Raw genomic sequence first — 17,813 nt, 5'->3', positions numbered from 1 at the left:
AAAAATAAACAAAAACAACCCTACACGAATGTAATCAACTAACATAAAATATACATTGAAGCAGGTACTGGTAATACGCCAGGCTGTACATAGTTCAGGTGACTTCAGTTTCAAATTCTCCATGTCGGTTTCATAAAGATTACAGTTTATAATTGGTTAGCCAATACGAACGTGGTTAGTCCCGAAAACACACATACACGTGACATTATACAGATTGAACAGGTTGTGGTTATATTGATGGATACACACACCACACCACCACCACCCACAACAACAGTTAGTGAAAAAGAAGCCAGATTTGAAAGAGAGAAAAGATGGGTGGATGGGTGGACTTGGAGGGAAGGAAGAGAAAGGGAAAGAGAATGCAGTAATAATAATCATTTCAAAAATAAAAGAAAGATACTATGATTTATAAATATTATTACACACAATTAATAATTGAACTTAATGGAAATAGAGGTATCTTTCCCTCTTTTATATTATGAGTTTTCAATCATATCTGGTAAGATTATTTTGAAATGTTAGTTGTGGGAAATATAAACATTTAAACTAGTTGTGAGGTTACTAAAACTCATTTGATATTTTTTTTTTATTTTTGTTGAATATCCGTTGGTTAACTTCCCGCTGCTGTAACAGACTACTTGAAATTATTAATGGAGTTTAAAGACAATTCTCCTTTGGCTCCCAGCTTCAGAACCTGCAGCTGTGCTCATGTGCACCTTTTATGTTATTGGAGATTGTAGTAGATAAGACCTGTGCACCTTAGGTTGAGAAACAAAGAGACAGACAGACTGAAGCTGGCCAGGGTCCCAGTCACTCCTACAGTGACCTACCTTTTACTACAAGACCACATTCCCTCACAGTTCCTGTGTTTCACAACAGGGCCGCTGCTGGCAACCATGGCTTCAGCACATGGACCCAGGAATAAACTTCCTGTCCAAATTACAGAGATGTTCAAGCACCTCTACAACTCATTAACTCAGTCTCTTCAAATGTTTAGTTACTCATTTTATTTAATGAGTTTTGTGTAACATGTGTATATTTGAATATATAAGGCCAGAAGCTGATAGGAAGTTATTTTTGCTACTTTCCCAATTCATTTTTTGAGATTATGTCTCTCACTAAGGTTGGAGTCCACCAATTGACCAGACTGGTGAGTTCTAGGAACCCTGTCTCCAAACTCTGCCCCCAACCCCCTGCCCCACCAACTATAGGTTATAGAGTTCCAGGCCTAGTTCCTTACAGGACTGCTGGGGATCTAGATACTCTGCTCTTCACGTTTGCCCAGGACACCTTTTCAGTGAGCCATCCGGTGCCTACACACTATGGTTCCTTATAATCAAAAGGAATGTTATTTAGGAATAAACACACACACACACACACACACACATCAGCAATAACAACAGAGTAACAACAATTAAAGAAAAAGAAATCACAAATTTGGACAAAAACAAGGGGATGTACATGGGAAGGCCTGGGGGAGGAAAAGAAAAGGGGAAAGTATAACTATAGTTTAATCTCCAAAAACAAACAAAAAAAAAGGTAAAAGCTAAAGGATTCTCAGTTACTTGAGTACGTTGACAGATTACGTGTTTTGACTCTGGTTCCATAGGTGCAAAGTCTGGTCCTTGCTGACATCAGATGTGGGCAGGTAGCTTGGAGAAGAACTTAAGAAAGCAGTGAAGGTGGAGGGGGGGCTCCGTGCAATCAGATCGTCCAGACCAACCTGCTCTCCCGGTGGAGAGACATATGTCATAGCCAGGTCATAGCCAGGTCATAGTCACAGAGGTGAAGGTGATGGCCTGGAAGCAAATGCATTTCATGGGCAGCGCGGGGCCTGATCATCCACGTGTCTGGGGATGCTGATTGAGAACTGACTGCATCCTAAGGGCTCTGCTTCTCTCTCTGTTTGGTGTAGGTGAAACGAGGAAGAGGAACTTGGATGGTTGATTGTTAAGGCCACAAGACAAAGATAAAAGTGAAGATAGGGTTTTCCGCTGAACCTACAACCATGAACTATTTGTACTGCATCTTTCCATTTGTGAGCCTTTTTCCTCTACAAATAGGAGGTGTTTAGTTCTTATTGGCTTGCTTCCAGAAGACTTGTAGCCAGTGGCTCCCCTTTGGATTAAGACATGATTGAAAATGAGTTAAGAATCCTCAGTGCCCCTGTTATAACTCAGGAGGTACTACCCAGGGATAAGCCATGTCTTTCTTGATGCTTTTTCAGGGCAGCAGAGTAGATGTAGGGATGTTGGCGGGACTCACAAAGACTCAAGTGGTGCTCCTAGGAGACATCATCTCCTCTCCGCCCCTTTTATCGCTTGCCAAGTAGCCCTGCTATATAAATTTATTATCTAGGAGATGGTGGGAAGGGAGCCATAGTCCTCAGGTGCTTTGAAAAGAAGCAGGTATTGAAATTGGCTGGCAGTGTCTCAAGGGGGTTGGAGTGAGTTTAAAGGCTAGCAATGGGTGAGAAGCAGACAAAGAGTTTAGACATTTGAATTTGTTTGGAGTGATGTGGACGGTCATTTTGAGATGTGTACCTTCCTTTATGGAAAACACTGAAACCTGGAAGCAGAGACTGTAGTGAGTGGTCTCGGCACTCCTCTCATCCCTGCTTCAAATGGAGAAAGGGCTCTGGACTCCTCTTCCCAGCCATCGTGCCCAAAGCTTCAGATGGGTACCGCTATCTGCATTTGTTAATGGCCCTGGAATTTGCCACTTTTTCTTTGGGTATGGGGCTATTTTTCTGTAAAGCCCCCTGAGATTGGTACTGTATTATGAACATAAAGATGTCTGTGTATATGATAGTCTTAAAAATTTACTAATACTTGAAGTTATTTACTTAAAAATATTTCTTGAAATGAACTAAGTTGGAAAAGAACAGCTTGTCTGGTCTCAGAACCAATGACAAGAGAAGCAGCCAATGTCTCTGAGTACTCAATGGCACCACTCCCATTCCTACCAACAACTCAGCAGGGAGCCAGCCAGAGACTGTTGGCTTTGTCTGTGCTCTGATGTTGGTCCCCTTCCATTCCTCTACACAGTGGAACATAGGCGGAGAACTTTAATGCGTTGAGAGCTCTCAATCACTTTCAAAAATGGATTAGACGTTTGGACTGCCAATTGAATGCTTACAATGGGTCAATCATGGTTTTGTGTTTCACGTCTGGACTTAAAACTTCCCTAAGTGTAGGGAGTGATGGAAGATGATTATTGACTTCATTTTATAGGCAAGGAGACTGGAACACAGTCATTCAGTTTTCTTGGTGAGTTTGCTTGCTTGCACAGTCATAGCTTCTGTACGAGCATTCCTAACCCATAGGCCACTGTGTTTACAGAAGGGAAGCCTTCTGCAGTCAGGGCACCAAGTGGGAGATCCTGTGCAGCTGGGAGCAGAAGGGCTTAGCGCGGCCATGCGGGTGGTCTGGCTGGACTTAACCCTCCTGCCTTTGCTAAGTGTCTTGTCTAAAGTTCTCAACTGGGTATAGATTCCTTTCTAGGACCGTCATGTTGTCAGGGTCCACATGGGAGCCCATACTTAGAAAATCTGAATGTTTCCATACTCCTCCTCTTTTTCCACACGTGTGGGATGGCCTTTGTTCCCTTCATAGGACATTACTTTTGGAAACCTGGTCTCTTCATGGTACCCACCTAAGTTGCTCCCTTTCTTCAAAAATGTTCCAAGTCTGATGTTGCATATGGGGGCATAAGCTAACCAAGGTTTGTAGAACTTTATTCCACAGCATATCAAAAGAAAAATTGAAGAGACAAGAGAAATATAGTGAACAGGTTACAGCTGTGATTTGAAGGAGAATTTTCAGAAACTATTTGAAAAACCTGGTAGAACTCAGTTACTGGTCAATAGCACTCATGAGTTCCCCAGTCCCTGCTCCCCACCAGGACCTGTGTAACTGGATAGCTTCTTCCTCATGTTCTGTCTACCTGTTTCTATATACTGTTGCAGGAATGGCGCTATCAAAACTATGCCCTTGACCTGCTTTGGCTGGCAATTGTCTCTATTCCTGGAGTGGTCTGTCTGTTCTCAGTTTGTATATACATAACCCCCTTCCTTCCCCAACAGTGAAAGTTACCTACATTTGTTTCTTATTGATGTTTGGATTATTTCTCTCTTCATGCCACAGGAGTAAACTTAAACTAAGCTCTTATTACATGTCTTTGTCCTTTGACTTCTCTAGATCTCCTGACTTTTGCATCTAAAGGTGGGCTTTCCTTTGTGTTCATTTCTCTTCTGAGGTATTGGAGAATACTTGGATTGACTGTCACCTCTTCTCAGTGCCTCCTATTCCTGATGCTGTTGAGACTCTCATGATTTTATCTGGGGGCAGAAGTATCACTTGCAATAGAGACCAGTCAGTTGTCACCCAAAAGCTATAAGTTCAGAGTCTACTGTACATCATATTTATATTTTCCTTTGTCTGTGCTCTTCTGCGTCCCTTGAGCATGCCTTATTGGACCTGGTAGTTTTCTTGTCCCTGGTATCTGTATCATATATGAGCTGCAAAGCTAATCAAATTATTGGCAGTTTCAGTTTCCTTGTCAGACTGATAAGTTTGTGCCTCTATCCTGAACCCAACCAGCAAGACAGAAGCTGGGACAAAGGCTGGAGTCAGGCCCTAAGAGTCAAACCAGTGAATGCTGACAAGAGGCAAGAGCAGACCCTGGGAGAAGAGTTGTTTTTCATCTTCTTTACATTAAACTTCTCTCCAGAGTCAAGTGCCCACAGCCACTCCCTAATTCACATTACCCCTAACAGGCAATCAGATCTTACGTCTGCCTCTTGCATATACGCTGCATAGTCCACAGCTCTTATCAGTCCCAAATGTCCATCCCGCGAGAACTCAGATGCCGTTATACTCTGTTTCAGAGAGTTATTCGCCATGTCAGTAGCAGGATGGTGTTTTGTCCCCCACATCATTACCTGTTTTTTTTTGTTTTTTTTTGTTTTTTTTTTTTTTTTTTTTTAGTCATTCTCATGATGCTTATAGACTTTGACATTTTGGGACCTTTGAAAGGTAACTTGCTCTCTGTTTCTATTTTGCAGGAACTATCTCTTCAGATTACAGCTTGAAGATCTGTCTCTCATCCAGGTAGGTGCAATTTATTTATTTATTATTTTAGCTTTTGTTCTTCATGTCAAGGAACTGAAAAGAGATGCATGCAAAGTTGTTGACCAGGATCAACAAGGTTCATTTCCTCAGTGGTCAGGCCCCAGGACTCTTTGCTACCTTACCCAATGTGAGTCACCACCTCCCTCTTTAATTTCCGGTTAGTCATTCCCTCCTGGATGTGGTCTCTCCACTCCCTGGACATCATCCTGGCTTTCTCTTCATCAGGTGACAACAGTGCCAGGGACATCCCTTGAGGCCTGGAAGCATCTCTTTCCTCTAGTGGGAGCAGCTGTTGATGCTTCTACTAGTTATCATGTTTTATGAAATATCCTCTTCTCCTTTGTTTATCATGATATCACAGTGATTGCATGGGTTAAAAGCCTCAGAAAGCGAAGAGAATATATTAACCTTTAAAAATGAAATTTGTTTCTGTTGCCACTTGGAGACTGAGCTTGGCATCCCTGTGTTTATTTATTTTAATAGAAGATCGGATCACTAAAGCTTCTTTTCTGGATCTATTCTCTTAGGAAAGTGTGCCAGGCAGGGACTCCTAGGAGGAAAAGTGAGGAATATATTCATACCCCCCCCCAACCAGTGTTCCCAGGCTTTCTGCACATTGTGTTGGAATCTCTGGGTTTTTATAACATTTTGGGAAAAAAGGCTTTAAACAATTTTAATAATAGCCTAGTGTCCTAGGCTCTAAGGAGTTACTGGAGAGAAGCCGATCCTTTCCTTCTAGAATGCTAGTGTGTGGGAACGTTCCTAAACACTAGAGCTAGAGTTTCAGATCAGATCCACCTTTCATTCGCCAGTGTCTTAAAATAAGACGACTCCATAATCAGCTCACAGTGCTGTCCTTATTCCAGGACTTGTCATCTAGATCCTGGCTTATTAGTAATTGTCAGTTTCTTCATTGGCAAAGTGGCCACAAATTACCTTAACGGTATGCTATCCAGGAGAGAATAACCAAAACCTTCAAAGGAGATGATGCCCAGCTAATTTTCCATAGTTGTCTATAGCTTTCGCTTTTTGAGTAATGACAATGGATAAATCTTTAATATAGTTTTATCATGTTGGGCAACAAATTTCCTGCTCGCTGCAGTTTAGCGTATAGCTTTAGCTGAGCTGACAGGTTGTAAATGGAGAGTTTATTAATAAGCGGTTGGAATGATCAGCAAGCTACCAGCACGCTCTTAAGTTTAACAAAAGAGTCACAGAAATACAGAGACCGAAGAATATCACCTATTTGTAGATCTAAAAACGACCAGTTCATAGTAGCAGAAAATAGAATGGTGGTTCTGTAAGGCTGGGAAGATGCAGAAGTGCTGGAAAGACCTTAGCCAAAGTAGGCACAATCTCAGCTAGACTGCAGGAACAACTTGGAGAGACCTAGCCTGCAGCTTCTTAAATGCAGTTTTAATAACTGTATTGTGCTTTAATAACTGCACGGTGCACTTTAAAATAGTTGCAAATGGATTTTAAATGCTTTTTTGCACTGAATAATAATAACTGTGTCAGGTAATGCACATATTATATAGCTTGACGCTTTTCTTCAATGTATACACACTTATAATAAAATCACGTTGTGTTTATAAATACATATCATTTAATTGTTACTGAAAACCAAGCCATAGTTTAAAACAAAAAATTTAAACAGAATTTTAAAACTTGTTATAAATAATCTTATGGAATATAGACCATCCAATGTACAATGTGTTCATTTCTAGTCTCATAGTGTCACACAGTATCTAGCTTCTCATCTGTGACTCATGGGCTATGAGCTAGGGAGATGGCTCTGTCAGGCCTGCCTTCAATTGCAGAACCAATGTGATAAGGCGAGCTGTGGCATCCACTTGTAATCTCAATGCTAGGGGAGTGGAGTCAGGAGAATGGACCGCTGGGCCTTGGCTGACTGCCTGGAAAATCTAGCCTACTTGATGAATTCCAGGTCTCCACTTAAAAATAAAAGTCGAGTTGTGCTCGCAGTGGTCCCCTGTCTCCCACATGCGTGCCTATCTATGAAAGCATGGCCTCTCACATAATTGTGCATCTGCGCATGCATGACTATGCACACACACACACACACACACACACACACCAACACAGGCACACAGTGGGTGTGCAAGTGTGTACAGAGAAGCATGCAAGACACAGGTGTGTTTGTTTCCTCCTTTCCTGGCTCTCGGGGTTTGGGGGTTCTAGAAGTATTGCATACATTCTAGGAAAGTGAACGCAATTTACGAACAGAAGTCTCCACTGTGGGAAGCCAGTGTTTCTAGGAGAAGCCATGATTCTAGGATAAAGAAAAGGCGGTGTGAGGTCAGATTGAAGGAGCTAGTTTTAGAAAGGAAGGAGGTGTCCAAAGATGGATGATAATCTGGCAGGACATGGGGACCATCTGGGAGTGGGCTCCCTGCAGAAATGGAGAAAACTGATTGCCAGGAGATGGTAAGAAATAGCATGTTATTGAACATTGAGTCAGATAAGAATTAATGAACATATGTTAGCATTAAAATAAAAAAATGAAACAAAAAGCCAACTAAAATATTGACAGAAAAATATAATAGAATGTTGGAATCTGGCCACATCGCACTGAAAACTCCATGACATAAACATGCTCCTTGGGTGGTCAACTTATCAACTGTATTTGATGATAACCAGGATATTGATGTTCTCATGACACTTATCAAGATAATAGTTATTTAGTGCATGTGGAAAACTTGCACCTTGACAGTGAAGAACCCTACTATGAACCTATGACCAAGCAGTGTATCATGACTTCAGTAGTAATGGACCAGATTTCTGTGATTTTTCATACTGAAGATGCTGCAGGGTTTCCATGACAACCCACCAAAAAATTATAACCAATCTCATCATACGGAAACATCACTCAAGCCCAGATAAACATCTTACAAAAATCTGGCTTTGACCTTTCAAATATTACAACCATGTTATGTGTGTGTATGTGTGTGTGTTTGTGTGTGTGTGTGTAAATAAAGTTGCTTCATCCAAGAACATAAAAATACATCTATCAAGTATAATACTTACTCCAAACTGATTCTTAAAGCGTACTCTTTTTCATGCTACAAGTGACAGTTTTGAGACAACTCAAAAATTTGCAGATCAGTAGATAAGATGGAATCTTAATGTTTTATAAACATGCAAATGTTATTCCCTTGATTTTTTTGTAACTACAATGGTAAGAATTATGGACGAGAATGTCCTTATTATTTGGAAAACCATATCAAGTATGTAGCATTGGTTATGATTTGAATATGAAATCTCCTCCGTGGTCTTATGTGTCTGGACAATTGTCTTGAACTGCTGGAACCATTTGGGAAAGTTGTGGGATATTTAGAGGTGGAGCCTTGCTGGAGGAAGAAAGGAAAAGCAGTGGGCGACAGGGTAGGGCTCTATAAGTGAGCTCGACTTTCTGTTCACTTTCTGCCTTTAGACTGTATATGCAGCATAACCTGGCCTCCTGGTCCTGCCACCAAGGCTTCCCTGCCATGATCCATGATGGAATGTAGTTCTTTGAACTGTGAGCCAGAATGAAAACTGTCACTTAGGTTTCATTGTGTTATGTAGTCTATCACAGCGAAATGAGAAGTAACCAATCAAGGGATAACTGGAATCATGTTTTTAAGTTACTCTTGAGCGACAAGTCATACATGTGCAGCCGCTGCAAGCACCTACAAAGTGGATACTTTGATAACATAGCAAGGGGAAGTTGGGATAAAAATCACAAAATCAGTGTTCATAACATTTCTCGACTTCATATCCTAATAAATGCAGAGCGCTCCAGGCATGTAGTTACTGAGAAGCTGAGAATAAGATGTTGCAAGGGCAAAAGACTAATTACCTTCCCAGCCATCACATCCTTTTGCCAGGACTACCTACGACAGGGTCACATGTAGGTCGTCCACAGCAGTCAACACTCCTACCGAAAAAGCAAAAAATCTTGGTCTCTCCACCTGGAGTACCCCCGGTCTGCTCACACTGACCGGGAAAACAGTGGCATCTGAAAGGTGGTTTTCAAAACACAGTCCTGATAACAGGAGCCAAATAGCACCCTCTATCACCATGAGCACACACCAAGCCTCCTGGCATGCATTTGTGTCTGCAGGATTGTAGCGTGCTGTTTATTCAGTGTTTCTAGAGATAAAGATAACAATTCTTTTCAACACTGTTTGTTTCTCATGTGTCCCCTGGAAACAGGGCTTGTTGAATTCCATGATTATTTTATTTTTATTTAAATGACTACATCTAAGGGTGGAAAAATAATAATGGATTAAACACTGGCAAACAAAGGGCTGCATTGTTTTTATAAATGGGTCATCTGAGAGGACCTAGGATGGCTCAGCTGATAAAGACACTTGCTCCTGAACCCAAATAGCTGAGTTTGATCTCGGGAATCACATGGTAAATACACACACACACACACACACACACACACACACACACACACACTCTTGAGAGAGAGAATGAGTGTCTGTGTGTGTACTAAAATCAAATGCAATATTAAGTCTTAGGTAATTCTATACTATCTGGTAATCTCAGTGCAACAATAAGGAACTACGGGGAAACGTTTTACAGTCATGCATCTTATGTTACTATAGCCCAATATGACCATTCTAACACAGGCTCATTACAGGAAGTGACTGAGATATTCCTGTTTCATTGTTGGAAGTATGGAGGCTTGTTTGCATTTTGTGTCCCTAGCCTGTTTTGACACAGCTGGTTGTATTCGGGCGCTCAGTGTTCCTGGCAGACAGTGCAGTTGTGAGGAGAAATAGGATGCTTAAAACTTCTGTGATTTCGGTTACTTTATGCAGATATTATTTTCTTCTAGAGAGTATTGAGGTTTGAATTATATGTCTTATTTCTCTACTTTCCATGGGCTTAAAAAATCAGATATTGTAGAAAAAGAGAACTGAGACCACAGAGGACACCAAACTTGAAAGGGAAAGAAAATGTCTAAGTCAAGGGGACGCCGATGATGGCGGCTCCTCTAAAGCCTCTTTCGTGGCTGGACAGGACTCGCTGCTGCTACCTCTGGCTGGCAGACACCATGGCCTCCTTATCATGGCTGGTTTCTTACTCAGCTCTCCCATCAACTTAGGCACCTCTATATTTTCTGCTGGTATCAAGCTGCTTCTTAGCCCCCCCAAACACTGGCTGTTTCCCACATTCAGGTATGTTCCCTTGCAGCCAGCCCTCTCTTGACTTCACCTTCTTCATACCCAACAATAATTGGATCCGCCATCCTCACTTCAGTCGTGTGCTTTAGATCCCATGACCTGAAGGAAGGTTGGCTGGTGGCCCTGAGCTTTTCTCATTCCTCACGTGGCAATTATTCTATGCGTTATTTCTCTCTGTATGTTTATTTGCTGCATGAGGATACCAGGCAGCATCTGAACCATTGAGGTAAATGTTCTAGCCTCCTGACGTGCAATAGATTTCATTTTCCCTTTACCTTTATTAGAATTACATTGATTGACAGTATGTGTGTGTCGGGGCGGGGCTTGCTTGTGCACGTACCATAACATATGTGGAGGTCAGAAGACAATTCAGGAAGTCTCCTCTGCCATTTGGGTTCTAGGGATAGAAACCAGGTCCCCAGACTTGGTGACAAGCACTGATCCATTTTGCCAGTTTCTACTTTGTCTTTGTCAAGTTTGTATTATTGAGGTTTGTGAAATACTTCTCAGAAGTGCCCCGAAAGAGACACTTGAAAATGTCTACTCTTGGCTCTGTGGAAATCTCAGCACTGGGGTGAGCAGGCAATTCTGGGCTCGGAGATTGTCTTCCTTACACACCTGCTCCTGGAGTCTCTACGCTCCCTGCTGCTCCTCTACATAGTTCCTCTGTCTCAGATTCCTGTCGCGTCTTGACTTTGGACAAGCATCGATACTGAGCCGGCACATAGAGAATGATGTAGAATGATGTTCCTCTCCTTTTCTCTTGAGTGAGTTTCACAGAGTTCAAGAAACTCCAGCAGCGGCCTGGTCTTATGCCCTGTGTGATGTCTATAAACATTGTTATTTGTTGTGAGAAGCCTCTTTATGTGGTTGCTTTTCCTGAGAAACCTGATGCAGGGGCTGGAACGGAGTAAACCAATACTGCCAATTGGAGGGCCCTTCTGCCTCATTGTACCAGTCAACAGAGGCATCAGCAATGATGTCTTTGAGAGCCTTAAGTAGGGATGCGTATACAGTCACTCCTTTACTTACTCTGAGGGGATGGGATGTGTTTGATGTGATCTCCACTGTCCCAACAGAAATATTCACATACACTGCAAGGTGGCTCCATGGGGATTGTTCATTAGGAGTTTGAGCAGACATACTTTATGTAAAGAGAAACACCCAAGAGATGCTTTTAATCACAGAAATGAAACCTGTTTTTCTTCATTGTTGTATCTCGTACAGGACACCTTTCTACCTAGGTATGGTAATACATGTCCTGCCGTACTGTTATTGATCCATGCCTGGTGACGACCACTCAATCTTTGGAGTAATAAGAGTCTACCTATGACACGAATTCTAATTGATCTTAACAATAAAAATCCAGAGTCAGATGTGGGGGTTAATGCTGAAGATCAGAGAAATCGAGAGGCCAGCCATTAGTGTGTTCTTTTACCTCTACTAATGCTCAGACCGAACTAGCAGTTCTGTCCTCAGACTGTGTCCGCCAAACCTCAGACAGCAACTGTCTCCACCAAACCTCAGACCGCCTGAGCTCCCTTATGCCTTACATTCCTCTCTTCACCCTGCCATATCATTCCTGTTTACCTCCCTAGTGCTGGCATTAAAGGTGTGTGATTCCAAGTGCTGGGATCACGTTTGTGTGAGCTCTGTTTCTCTTTTAGATAGATTTAATCTTGTGTAGCCCAGGGTGGCCTTGAAAAAACAGAGATCCCTCTGCCACTGTCTCCCGAGATCTGGGATTAAAGATGTGTTCCATCACTGCCTGAACTCTGGTGGCTTGGCTCTGTACTCTGATCTTTGGGCATGCTTTATTTATTAAAATATAAATAAAATATCACTCCATCTATCATTCCATGTCTCTGTCTCCTGCTTTGTGTTGTCCTTAGGAGATTCAGAACTCTATCACGTTTAGTCTTGCCTCAATAATGACAGTTATTTTAGGGAAAGAACTCTTTCAGAAAAAAATAGAACACAGCTTCCCCAAGAACTGAGTAAACACGTTTGCCAATCTGGGGTTTCACCGCCACAGCCATCGCGGAATCCCCCTGGACAGGTCCCAAAAAGTACAAGAGGAGAGTTCAGCTCATCCCTCACCATCTTCAGGGAAATAGCTCAAAATCTGCTTTCATGACCCTTGGTGTCCCACAGCAAGGATGAGCAGAAGACCAGAAATCTGTGTGCTCACTCACCGCTGGCCTCTTTATGACTTCTAATGCCTGGTGTCTCTCATGCCACAGTCACTACGGGCAGAAAACATTATCAGAAGCTACAGCAGGTTTTAATTTATTTTTCTGTGTATCTGTGATTGGAAATTGACTCTCAGCTTGTGTCAGTGTTTAAACTGTCGGTTCCCAAATAGTGCAGTTTTTTTCTTCTGATGTATTTGACAGTGTCTAGGGACACTCTTTCTGGTCCTGACTGTATATATTCTTCACAGCGTGGAGCAGTGCCCCCTCCCCATCCAGCGGAGAACTCTTTCATCCCACATGACAATGCTCCCCTTTGCTGCTACCTCAATTATCATGTATTTTGAATGTGCCAGTTTTCTGATCCATAAATTGATGGTTAGTACTTCATCACATCTACAAGATTCATGATAATTTAGGAAATTTACCATTTTAGATTTTCTTAATATATACAATCCAAGACATGTTTAAACCCTTGGTGACCATGCCTAAAGAATCTGTTGTGATTCTTAGGTTTAAATTGCCTCCTTTTATTAATATGAAATTAAATTTAAAGATGAATTAAATCAATTTATAATATACACTCTAATGGGTCATAAGACTCTGATATAACTACCCGAGCTGCAAAGCTTTAGAATCTAAAGAATGATTAACTAATTAATAATTTAGAATAATTATTCCAAAGAGATAGTCACATTGATTAATTTTTTAAATTATATTTTGTATTTATTGAGTTGCAAGAGCCTAACCTCCCTGTGGCTCTGAGGAATCTTGATTCCAAAGCATCGTCTCCCATTTGTCTTTCTTTACCACATGTTCGTAACATCATATTTTCCTAGAATCAGAAGGATTTGATTGCATCCTTTCAAAGATCAACGCATGAAGGCTTGCGGATCATAAAGTTGGATCACACATGGCTAAGCCGGCTCATTTGCATCTTGTTAGTATGCAGTCATGGCTACCCATGGCTGCTCATCAGAGAACTTGAGCAGGCCCAGCCTAGATCGTCAGAGCCGGATGTGTTTGTGTTTCCATCCCTGAGCATATGTGTCTTATTCTCCTATCTGAGCGACAGCCAGTTTTCAATGAGTGTCTCCCGACTGACCGAAGAGTTGGGTGAGTAGGATATGAGTCAGGGTCATAAGCTTCCGTTGTTGCTGCTTCACGTTCTCACACAGTGTTTGGTTGATGAGATTCCTTGTGTTCCCTTCTATGCTAATTAGAGTCTGATGAAGACCTTGGCCTGGCCTGGAACTGGGTAGCCCCTCCTTCCTCCCCTGATTCTAGGCTCTCAAGTCCTGCTCGCTGGCCGGGGCTCCTGCCACGCACTACTGCACTGACCACTCTGTTCAATTTTTTTTACTTTTTTTTAAATTTAATTGATTTTTATTGACCTCTACATTTTTCTCTGCTCCCCTCCCTGCCTCTCCCCTCCCCCTCAACCCTCTCTCAAGGTTCCCATGCTCCCAGTTTACTCAGGAGATCTTGTCTTTTTCTACTTCCCATGTAGATTAGATCCATGTAAGATTCTCTTAGGGTCCTCATTGTTGTCTAGGTTCTCTGGGATTGTGATTTGTGGGCTGGTTTTCTTTGCTTTATGTTTAAAAACCACCTATGAGTGAGTACATGTGATAATTGTCTTTCTGGTTATGGATTACATCACTCAAAATAATGTTTTTTAGCTCTATCCATTTACCTGCAAAATTCAAGATATCGTTATTTTTTTCTGCTATGTAGTACTCCACTGTATAAATGTAGTACACCACATTTTCCTTATCCTCCCTCTCTAGCTTCTTGGTGGACTTGCCGTTGAATAGGTGTCCTTCACGCAGAGCCTGGTTGAGCTTTTACAGGTTCCAGAATATATTCACCAAATTGGGTAGACTTCCAGGAACAGACAACCACTGTCCCCTCAGTCTCTGAACACACATAAGACTCATTTCTCCATGACTGACATTCCAGGCCAGGCTTTATGGGGCTCTGTTTCGTGTTGCCATTTGGGAACATCATGAGTCTCGGTTGATAGTGACTCCATCTTCACCCCATATTTTTCAGAGTAGGCTGGAAGAGCCAGCCCAGATGTGTGTGAGCATCCATTCTCAGTCAAATTCCACTGGCGTAACTTGGTGCTGTGCTCTGAAATAGTTACAAGGCATGCTGGGAAATGCAACTTCTCTGCCTCTCCGGGATGAACAGCAAAGGGGTTCCACATGAGCAGGAAATAGCAGGACAGCTAGGAGAACAGGCTGGACCCCACAAATGTGCTTCTCTGTTCTCTTCCTCTAACCTACCTACCTATTTTAATTCTTTTTAACTGTACACAAACAGATTTATTCATGCCGCAGACATTTCTGCGAATACTAGCATGATACTCTGAACAAGCCACTTAACCTCTCCAGACCTCAATTTTCTCCATAGTACATTTTGGAGAGGCGATTCAGAAATTGTGGATTATCCCTGAAGTCCTTGTCAGCATTGGAATGTTAATCATCTTGCCTTCTTTCCCTTCAGTCCTTGCTTGAATGATCCCTGTTTCTGTGTCTTTAAGGAAAGTGGTCCCTATGAGCTTGGTGTGCTGTAATTATTTGGTAGAGATTTAATGCTGTATCTCTGGTGAAATAATGATGCCGTTAACAGCAATACGAATGACCACACATGTATCGTTCCCCCTACCCTGCATTGAGTGTTAGAAAGCAGTACTCCAGTTGGAGACAATCACTGAGGTTTGGGTATGATTTAATCTTATTGACTACTAGTTCAGGCTCAGGGCACAGGTGTGTGGAAGTCTTCATTTGAAAGTGGCTGCCTCCTCTCTACCTAGTGCTGTGCCAGTGGGAAGTGTTTGTGAGACTACCTGTATTGACCCTTGTTTAACAAGGACTACAGGTGTGACTTTGTGACTGTCAGTTACACTGCCGTGTAAGTTCAGGCTCCCTGGAGCCACCTCTCACACAGGGAGTCACCGTGTGTGGTCTATGGAAGGTAAGGATTCAGGAGGTGGGAACTGGAGAAGATTACTGAGAAAAGAACCAGGCTGACCTGCTCTCAGAGCTGAGGCAGATCAAGTGGGGAATTAAGGATCACAAATTGGCCCAGGCTCATGCTACTGAAGCAAAGTGAATAGCCGTTTATACACAATTCCCGATGCCCATGTATTAATCCTACTTCCTGCATTGTTTGGAGACACAGTGATTCAGCTTCCCAAGGCAGTGCGCTCATCAGCCAAGTGTAAATCCTCCAAAGGGGAAGCGTCTCAGCCAATGACAGGGTGCTCTGGTCCATATATAGACCTCGGCAAAGCCAATTCACCCAGTATGATGGCTACTGCTCAGAGTTTTCAGGAATATTATTTAAAATTGTTCAGTATTCTAGACCCTGACTACACAGTCGCCTTGGCTCAAAAGAAACAAACAAACCCAAGAACTAATCCACCGTCATCAAAACAATAGAAGTAAATGAAGTGTTTTTATGGCTTTGTTTCTGGCCATTCTTGAATTTCTGCTTTTTCATGCAGTCTCAAGTAAATAGATAAATAAATAAATAGAAGATAGCATGAATGTTTCCCCTCAGCTGTGTAGAGCATTTAGTTTCATGAAATACGATCAAGAAATGTCTATAAGCCAATGGCAAATTCTCTTTGGCAGTCCCGGGGCTCTAGGTAAATAGAGGGTCGATTCAGTTATCTGAATACTTTTCTGCTTTCATTTCAAAAATGGCCTGGTACCTGACATAAGGGCTGAAGGATGTGCAGGCTTGGAATTCTCTGCCCTGTTTCCATTTCCTTTCCCTTTCCTGGCCCTCCCCAAATGTCCACATTGATAGATAAGCTGGCGCACTAGGAAGCCCCATTGTTTCCAGCTTAAATAATACACTTCATATTTGGGTAAGAGATTATATTGTAGAAGCTAGAGGTTTCCAGTTACCTAGAAGGTAAGTAAAGAAATGAAAAGGAAAGCCCTAGTGAAAGATAAATGAAAAAATATGGGTCACATCGCCATAACATTCCTTAGAGGTGGATGGATTGAAACTCTTCATCTGAGGACTGTGAACCCATGAGTCATTTGTCATCCTAAATTTATTCCAAACCATGATAGACGTGGACAGAGCAACGGTGATAGATACAGCGGTACTGGGCACTGTTCTCAGCACGTCTGTCTGTCAAATATGACTGCATGCTCTCTATTAATGCTTTAAGAGAACGCATGTTACCTCTTTAGTAGATAGAAATGCTCAGTTTATTTACATCAAGTTTCACTGTCTCTGGAGCTATCAAGCTTTCCCCAGCTGTTCCAGCTAAGTTGATGTCAACTTGACTCAGGCTAGTGTGATCTGAAGGGAGGTCACAGCAATTGAGAAAAGACCTCCATAAGCTCCAGCTGGAGAGCTTTTCTCAGTTAATGATCGATAGGGGAGGGCTCAGTCCACTGTGAGTGGCGCCATCCTGGACTGGTGGTCCTGGGTTGTGTAAGGAATCTGGTTGATCAAGCCATGATGAACAATCTGTAATAAGCAGCACCCCTCCATGACCTTTGTCTGCATCAGCTCGTGCCTCCAGGTTCCTGCCTGAGTTCCTGCCCTCATTGCTATTGATGATGGATTGTATGGGGCTGTGGATGAAATAAATGTTTTCCTACCTAGGTTATATTTGATCATGGTGTTTCATCCCAAGAATAGTAGTACCCTAACTAAGACACTAAGTAATACCACATGATGCTATATGGGTTGACTGAGCAATTTAACTTTTTATTTTAATTTAGCCATATTCAACTTTCAGGCATGCTCAACTATTCAGTAGCAATGCTCTAGAGAACATACAGAGAAGTTTGAATGGAGAAATTCCCTACTGAGAGTAGTGGACTCATTCCAAACATAGACAAAAATACTTAGGAGACTGTATGTTCATATTTTCCATGGAGTACTTACATAACTCTTTGCTAAAATAATTTTAGCCACCATTTAAATAAATGGGTAAATTTCAATATATCTGATTTCCAAGAAAATACCTCTATGATTAAAGATAGTGGAAAGAAAACTGTGTGATCACCCATTTGTCAATAAGTAGTTTAATTCCAGAACTGTTGTATAACAATGGAAACATCTAGGAACGTAAGAAAGGGAACATGTGTATATATGCTTATATAGAGACATGGATGAATGCATATGCTTTAAGAAGTCTCCACACTTTGAGTATGTACACTATATATAGAGACAGAGAGGAGATGTTAGCTAGCCAGCGAGACAGGTGATAGGACAGGCGATGGATGTGATGATCTCAAGAGAAGAAA

At 42.0% G+C, this 17,813-nt stretch overlaps 1 protein-coding gene across 1 annotated transcript in view; it reads left to right on the top strand.

Moving 5' to 3' along the window:
* Sema5a (semaphorin 5A) overlaps window positions 1-17,813 on the top strand; it is a 332,682-nt gene that overhangs the window by 111,927 nt on the left and 202,942 nt on the right. The window contains exon 4 of the mRNA XM_038324344.1: window positions 5,069-5,114. Coding sequence (XP_038180272.1) covers window positions 5,069-5,114 — 46 coding nt within the window. The remainder of the gene's footprint in view (window positions 1-5,068; window positions 5,115-17,813) is intronic.

The sequence above is a fragment of the Arvicola amphibius genome, chromosome 3, assembly GCF_903992535.2.
Source record: "Arvicola amphibius chromosome 3, mArvAmp1.2, whole genome shotgun sequence".
Lineage (NCBI taxonomy): Eukaryota > Metazoa > Chordata > Mammalia > Rodentia > Cricetidae > Arvicola > Arvicola amphibius.
Note: the sequence above shows the minus strand (reverse complement) of the source record. Positions and strands in the feature narration are given on the sequence as shown.